This window comes from Conger conger, chromosome 16 (genome assembly GCF_963514075.1).
Source record: "Conger conger chromosome 16, fConCon1.1, whole genome shotgun sequence".
Lineage (NCBI taxonomy): Eukaryota > Metazoa > Chordata > Actinopteri > Anguilliformes > Congridae > Conger > Conger conger.
Genome location: NC_083775.1, coordinates 31,291,961 through 31,300,620, shown reverse-complemented (window position 1 = coordinate 31,300,620; position 8,660 = coordinate 31,291,961). Strand labels below are relative to the sequence as shown.

At 41.1% G+C, this 8,660-nt stretch overlaps 1 gene segment (V, D, J or C); it reads right to left on the bottom strand.

Moving 5' to 3' along the window:
- Positions 1-1,197: 1,197 nt before the first annotated feature.
- Positions 1,198-5,945, bottom strand: LOC133114148 (Ig kappa-b4 chain C region-like). The segment is given in 3 exon segments: positions 1,198-1,671; positions 3,092-3,143; positions 5,937-5,945. Coding segments are annotated over 3 exon segments (378 nt in total).
- Between the last annotated feature and the right edge of the window lie 2,715 nt (positions 5,946-8,660).

The window sequence follows — 8,660 nt, the reverse complement described above, 5'->3', positions numbered from 1 at the left end:
AATGAATATAATACCTCAGAATGCAGGTTTTGTACGATGTTAAATGCAGATGGAAAATTTCATATACATTAGATATTAATTTAATCGTTTATCATGACTATTGTTATCATACCTTGACCATTTTCTGTATGTTTAGTTCATCTTTGTGTTTAAATTTTAATAATTATTTTGACTTGATTGCTCTTGAAAACATGTACTTTTCACTTGAAAGCATGATGTAGTACCTCAATGTGTTTCTGTAGGAAAAAAGACATGAATTAAAATGATAAATTCACTCTGCTGGGAAATCTTTATAAGGAGATTCACAGACAAGCAGGTCTAAGGTACTACCACACATTATTCTAGTTCCACTCCAGCAATTACCCCTCCACCCTCTCATGTTCAAACAGCTCTCAGTGGGGGGTATTTTGGGCTGTGGGGGTGAAACTCAGATTTGCATGTGCAGGTGGGGCAGGCTGGTTCTGCTGTCCCTCAGTGGGACTGACTCAATCTCAGAATAGAGCAGCACTGTGGCCAGGTGTTTGGGCCGTCCCCAGGGGGTTAGTGTGAGCTGAGCACACATCCTGCTGTACAGAACTGCTCTGAGCACGCTGCACACATCACTGCTCCTCTCAGCAGGCCTCCAGAGCTGGGACTGCCCCTCCTCAACTGATTCCAGATCAGTTCTTTCACACACAGTCTTATAACCTCCATCTAGTCTGTCTGAGAGCACTATGAACTGATTCCAGATCAGTTCTTTCACAAACAATATCTTATCACCTCCATCTAGTCTCAGGCCAAGTCCATTATGATCAGTATAAACCAAAAACAATAAAACAATGCATCAAGTTATGCATAAATAATGTACATAATTAGGTTATAGGTATGTTGTGGACCCAAATTCTTTGCCAAATGACATTTCTATAGATTGTGTTCTATATTCATCATTATCATCTCATATACATTTTGGGGTATTTTGTAAAAGTATTTTCAGTTGCAAGAATATAATTATGATTTAATCAGAGATTAAAAACCACAGGGCAGCCCAAAAACCACAGGATCATCAGAAGCGCAAACATCTATTTTTATAACAAAAGCCAGAGACACAGTAGTTCTTCAAAGAGTCTTTATTATGTCAATGATATTGATCTAACAGCTATTCTCAAAACCACACAATCACAAATAAGAAGGCATATTTGTTGAAGAGCACTAGCAGAGCACATGTCAGATATTAGCACTGAAAGCTCAGGCTGGGGGAAGGATTCACACACAGGCTCAGCTCAGTGTGACAGCAGTAAGGAGCAGAGAGGCTGAGGGCAGAACAGGGTAAAAACAGTGTGACCAGAGTGTGTGAGCTGGGCCTCCACCCGGCCTACTAAGAACAGTGGGCTCTCCTCAGTGTCTGAGGGGGGGCAGACAGGGAGCCCTTTGTGGCCTCACAGGTCAGTGACCCTGCCTTCACCCAGTCGTTCTCACTGAGAGTCAGGGAGCTGCTCCAGCTGTACAGGCCGTCCTTCCCCAGGACCCCCACACTCCCGGCCACGCCCGAGCTCCTACTGGTACCGTCCACTTTCCAGCGCAGAGTCCAGTCTGAGGGGAAGCCCTTGTTGGCCAGACACACCAGTGTGGCCTTTCCCTGCTTCAGCTCCACACTGGAGGGGGGCAGGACTGTGAGGGTGGGAACTGTGTCACCTGGGAAACACAGAAAGACGTGAGGTCAGAGAGTGGACACACCTCCATGTGTCAATCATTCTGTCCTTACAATGACACATGACTGAGACACAGAGAATGTCAGGTGTTACTCATAGGCAGTGGCAGAAGATCATTTATCCTGATTTGCTTCATCTTGTACAGCATAAAGCACATTGACATGTTTTAAGGTTCTATCTACTTGGATTCCATTATTACCAGAACCTGTGACTGCACTTTACAATGAAAAATTCATCAGCACAACAAAACTGTTTTGTAGTAGCTACAGTTGCATTTTGCTTTTGCCGCTCAAACTGTCAGATATCTTATTGCTATATCCTTATAATTCATACTTTGATTACAAAATAACATCATAGATAATGGTATTATGCTCTAAAAACCTACAGAATAACGTTAACGACAACAATATAATGAAAAATGTTTTCAAATGATTAACCAATTCAGCAAAAATATTCAGTACATCCATTCTCTTTTTATTCAACCCAATGGTGTCGAGTAGCTACGGAACGTTATGACACGAGCCTGGGACTACAGAACAGAAATGTGTCATGTAATAGACGTGTTATTCATTCACCAAAATTAAAAAATAAAGTCGAATATGATGAAACGATCCTATTTTATTAAAGTATGTAAAATAAATAACTCTTTGTCTTTGGCATTTTATTAGAATTCAAAATTGTCCGGTTATGATTGATAGGCTAGGCTATATCATGACTTATCGTATTTCATTAATGTGGCTGCACTTCAAACTGCTACAGAGCCGCTTTGATTCCACCGAATGAACCAATGCTATTTATTTATTACCGCACGGAATAAAGTTCATTCACCACTGTATTCTAAACATCAATGCGATAGCTAAAAACACTGTTTGAATCAAGTGGGTAGTTTAAATTGCCAAGCTTATTCAAATAATCTTGTTTTTTGTTCACTCACGCATCATAATGACAACATTTTAATGTCCAACATCTGACGTCGGAAACTTGCAGTATATTAAAAAATACAGCAAAAATATCGATGAAAGATATTACTTAGGCTATTTCCAATTGACAGTTTTGTTCCGCCACCGAAAATGAACCAGAGTGAACAGACTCATTCACCAGCCGTACAAAATCCTCTTGCTCAAAAGACACTGCCGTCCTCTGCCTTTTCAAGTGCATTCTAACTTCACATCTTCTTTGATTTTATGCATCATACGCAAATGTATTCAACTCTACTGAGCGTTTCTTTGGCAAGATTAAAAATAATTTAAAATCAATTACTAATCTGACAAGCATTCCTGTTATTTAACCATCGGGAGAATTATTCATTTTGATTCACGAAATCTAACATCGTAAAATGAAATTATATTAAAAAAGAAAGCACAAACATCGATATGGATATATCTGAAAGAGAAATTACTTACGTCCAACTGACAGTTTTGTTCCGCCACCGAAAGTCCACCACAGTGATACAGACTCATTCACCAGCCGTACAAAAACCTCTTGCTCAAGAGATACTTCCGTCCCATGCCTTTTTCATTCTGACTTCACGCAGATTTTAAGTCAACCATTCATAATGTGTAACAGCATACCCGAAGCTTTTTATGTAGCCATATCCTACACAAATGTATCCTACTCTCTTGAGCTTGTCAAATTCATGTTTTTGTTCTGTCCAGCTCACCGACTGACTCGGCTTTAATACGATATAATGTAAAATATACAATGCTAGCAATTCGCAAAAACTTTCTGCAAAATTAATTTAATTAAAATATATACACTTGCGGAAAATCTTGAAAGGTCTTATTGAGTAGAAACTTAGTGCCGATTTCCAGTTTGGTCCCTCCACCGAAAGTCCACCACAGTGATTGGGTATGTACTAGCTGTACAAAAACCAGCCTGTTGTACAGATAGTTGATCCGACCGACTGTGTAGTGTTCGTAAGTCCCCTACTGGAGAATTTTGAAACAACCGTTACGATGCCATTCTGAAAGCTGATCAGCAAGTGGGTACAGGTTTCTCCACATTCATTTAATTAAATTTTTCCTAATTTGAATCATTCATATTAAACATATTTAAACTCACATTCTGTGTAAAATTCACATAGATCCAGAATAAATGATAAGTGACGTAAATGTGACAGGGGTAGTAGGGTGCTTCACCTCCTCTTGGGACACCCCAGAGACATACAGCAGCATGGACAGCCACAATGATAATTATTCATTCATAATTAGCTTCAACTTAATTTTGAAGACAGTTGTAAACGGGATGAAACCAGCAACTAAGGCCACACAAAGCACTTTCCAATGAATGCGTCTCATTCGCTCATTTCCACATGCACTCACAGCCCAAAAGTGAAAGGTTGCCATGTAATGCGCAAACGAGCATGTTGGGAGCAATTAGGGGTAAATTTGGACACTTCTACACACCCAGGGCAGGGGATCAAACCGGCAACTCTCCAACTGCCAGATGACCGGTCAACCTTCTGAGCTAATGTTTCCCCACATACAGTTTTGGCCTTCAAATATAATTTGTTAACCCTGACTGGAGAAAATGAGGAAAAGGATGGCATGGGTTATAAAAGCCTGGAAAAGACAGCAAAGGAACGGTTATCTTTCATGAAATTACACAGCAATAAACTGGTTAATTTGTTTCTTTTTACAGTCAGCCCAGTTTTCAAATTGTGAAATTAAGGATCCTATTTCATTTCAATATTTGGTATTCAATGAGAAACATATTGTAAAACCCCACGCTAACCCAACAACGAAATTTAGCGGGGGCTGAAGGTATCAGCATGCTTGTCCTTCTGGTGTTGCTGAAAGAATACTAATAGGGTTAAAAATTAGTGGCCCCTATGCGGAGAGTCTAGATGAGCCAATAAATAAACCACAATACAAAGACAGTAGTACCACTCTGCTTTCTGCTCATTACTGGTCCGGGCTGACCAAGAATCTCCACAATAGGGCCAATACATTCACCTTTGTTTATCTGACTCCATTTTAGAATAATAATTTAGATTAGTTATCCACATTAGGTAGATTTCTTATTGATAATTTTGACTTGATCGCTATAGGAATCCTGTACTGAGAAGAATTCGCTGAACAATCCTCTGCTGGTACCACCGCATCTCACATCGTGCGTTATGTGCACGTCTCACAAACTGACTAGCTATCTGTAGTCATCAGAGGTCGCAGGAATAGCTACTCTTGGGTATATCTGTTTACAGCCTAGCGACCCAAGCAGACCAACTAGCTACGGCTGTGCTCGACATGAATGAACTACCATGCGGAGGAGAGGGATTTACCATCATAGGTCTACGGGTGTTATACGCCGTGATACATTAAGCGTAAATATTCATCCTCCCTAGACCAGTTTGACGGGGTAAGCCATGCATTCCCTGTATAACATTGAGTGTCAGGAAGCGAAACCACACAGATCAAGTTTTAACAATTTATTTTACCAGGCAGGTTATATACGTAATTACACACTAGTTCCAAATACAATATAAAAGTATTAGAAAGGAAACCAAATTATGGAGTCTTAAAAGTCATAACTGGTAATAAAAGCTACATACGGGAGTCTGGCTACAGACACCCTCTACATAGAAATGACATGCACGGTGTGCAACGGGAGTCTGATTGCATCCTCCCAGATTGCTTAATCCAAAATCTGGCCTTTGATGTTAACCCTAAAAATGGGTCACCCATCTGGAATTTGGAGCCACACCTCCCCAGGAAACGCAGGGGGGTTGAGGCACATGGCTTTCACTAGGGCAGAGCTCCACACAGTTTCTCCCTGGTTCCTGGTTGGTTATGATGTCCAGGGTTTGCTGTTGCAGAAATGAAACCATTGCACCAGTCGCACTGAAACAATCAGAATAATACCAAACATGAATATTATCTAAACTGACTTTGTCATGAAACATCCAGTGCTGTACACATCATTTAGTGACTGAGCAAGAGGGAGATCTGAGAGGGAGGGAGTAAGGAAGGGGGGGTCGAAGGGAATAATGGGCCCAACAGGCCGTGCCCTCTGAAACCTTCCCGTGCCGTAAAGGATGTTGCCCCCTGTCGTAACAAGTTTTACGGCTGGAGGCCTGAGTAAACCCTGGGACAAGAGAGCTTCTCAAGAAAACCGATGCCTGAGTCTTCCCCCACAGGCTCCTGCCTGTATGGGTGCGGAGACGGTGGGGGTTAATGGTGTATGCTCCTGGGGTTAAATTACTTTACAGCCACATATTGCCACAGAACCAGAAGAAGCCAGCAAGCTGACCAGCGCCATGAGGTGACAATGCCAGATTTGAATCATTTCCGCCTTACAATATCTTTCACCCAAAAGTGTCACAGAGCAGAATACTGGAACCACACCCAGACTGAGAAACTGAGAGAAAGAGGGATCTTAATTCATCAGGTCGGACAGGTACAGTCAAAAAACAGGAACAGCACTTAGTGATCAGACAGGCAAGGGTCAAAACCAGAAGTCAGTCCGATGGGGCAGGCAGGGGCTAAGGATAGGACAGGATGGGAAGCAGGAACACAGGAGTAGGTAAGCAGGCAGGGAACCAGAGCAGGAGTGGGAAGGTAACCGGAACAGGAGCGGGCAGGCAGGTAACAGGGAATGAGCCGCAAGATCTCAGACCTCAAACTCAAAGGCAAGGCACAAGACAATCTGGCAAGGGATGAAGAAAACAGACAGGCTAAAATACAAGACTAACAAGGAAACAATGTTCCTGACTGATGCCCTTGACTTTGTCGAGGACCCGGCCCTAGGCCCTCCTGATGAGAGATTGACAGAAGATGGGTTAAGCAGGAATGCATTGTTAACCCCTCGCACACGCCAATGGGGTAGGAGTAAAAGCTCCCGTAAGAGGAAAAGTATATGGTATAAAATAAATGTACAACCGTATATGGATACTGAGGAGTCTGAAGTCAGAGGACTTAGATTCAGGGTTTTAGAGAGCAAGGCTAAAGGCCTGACTGAGGCCATGCGTAGAATGTGTTCTAGCATGACCATGGAAGGGGCTGAACACGCAGAACGGAAAATTGGGGACCCAGGGAGTTTTGCATTCAAGGAGACGATAGATGTGATAACATACTTGGTTGACACGTGTGGGCTGGCTCCTACAGGGGAGGAGCACGAGGCCTGGTTAAAAAAACAGGATGAGAAAGACAATGAAAATAATTGGGAAATCAAAGAGCAGGAGGAGATTGAAAAATGTAAAAGAGATAAGGAAAATGGCATGGACGTCAATACCGAAAGAAAATTAAGAGGCTTCACGGGCCTCTCTGAGGATAACACAAATAATTTATCGAATAGATTTAAAGGACTGACTATAGAGGAGTTGAATGATGAATTACACTCAGCTATTAGCTGGATGACCTTTGTAGACCCCTTAAGGCGCCACAAAAAGGGGCACCTAAAGAGGGTGTTGGGATGGTGGCAGGCTTTAACGTCTGGCTTACATGAAATCAAAGTTTGGAGGAAGTCAAGGAGAGATTATGAAACTGACACAGACACCAGTGATGAATAGGTTAATTAAAAACAACATAAGGGCTAGTGTTTTTCCACTCATATATTAAGATGGGGGAAATTCCCAAACCAGAGGGGCCCATGAAATAAAATATTGGGGACGGTTCTTTGGAGGTATGAGAAAATGACAATTGGAAAAACAGAAATAATTAATATGGTCATTGAAAAACAGGTTATATAAAAGATAAATGTCTTCCCGCTTGACATAATGGGGGCATTTCTTATCAAAAAAGGTACACTTTTGTATGCAAAAAAGATATATAAGGGATAAGTTTTTAGACCTTAGAGCAGGATCCCAGAATTTGGCTTCAGAAGATATCTACGAGCTGGTGAAGAAAGATCCACGCAGAACAATTATAACCAAGCTGGAGTGGTAATTATAATCTATATTACTTGTAGAAGTAGGAAAAGTAACATATTATAAGTTTACTTTTATATATCTTTTATTTCTTATTAGGATACTATATAAAGTAGAAAAATGTAGAGAAATTATCATATTTAGATAAATATAATATTATAGGAATAGTTTCTTTTTAAACGTCAAGAAGGGGGAGCTATAGGATAAGGCTAAGGCCAAAGAGGATGGATATAGGAAGGGTGTACCTTGATTTTTAAACATCGTGGTGGAAAGGTAATTTAGAAAGAGCTAAGAGGGGTATATGTAACTTGCATGTGATTAGCAAACTGCAAAAGATGATATGTACACTGTAATCTGTACAACTCTATTCTTTTGATTGATTATAATAAAATATATCTTACTATAATCATATGTGACAAAGAGTCTTTAGAGGAAATACATTGAATACAGGACATCGATTACCAGATTTGCATCACACCCTTCACTTCGAGACTGGGCTGGAAGTTCAGTAGAACTTACCAGGGCTCCAGGACGTTCGGAGTACTTGATTTCGTCCCCGAGACACCTCATGGTGAGGTACTGCTCGTGGGAACGTGAGGTCTGAGCTCGGCAAGGGGTCCGTGGCTCACGACAACTTTCTAAGCTCCCATAAAAGACTGTCATGAGAATACACAAAATTTAAATGTATTCAATACATACACTCAGCTTGTTAATGCAAATATTTAATCAGCCAATCCTGTGGCAGCAACTACATGCATAAAAGCATGCAGACAGGGTCAAATGTCCGAATGGGAAAGAAATGTGATGGAAGGGACTGTGGGATGATTGTTGGTGCCAGGCAAAGTGGTTTGAGTATCTCAGAAACTGCTGATCTCCTGGAATGTTCATGCATAACAGTCTCTAGAGTTTTCAGAAAATGGTGTGAAACATAATATGTGACTGACAGGTTTTTCTTGTTGCGGAGACGTGTTCTGTTAGATTGATTGGTTAAACAATAAATAGTCTACTCTTGGTTTTAGCCTTGGGTTTTGTCTATGAAGACTGCATTTGTGTTAGAAAAGATAACCCAACAATCAACCATTCAAAGAGAGCAGCAATATAGAGGCTAT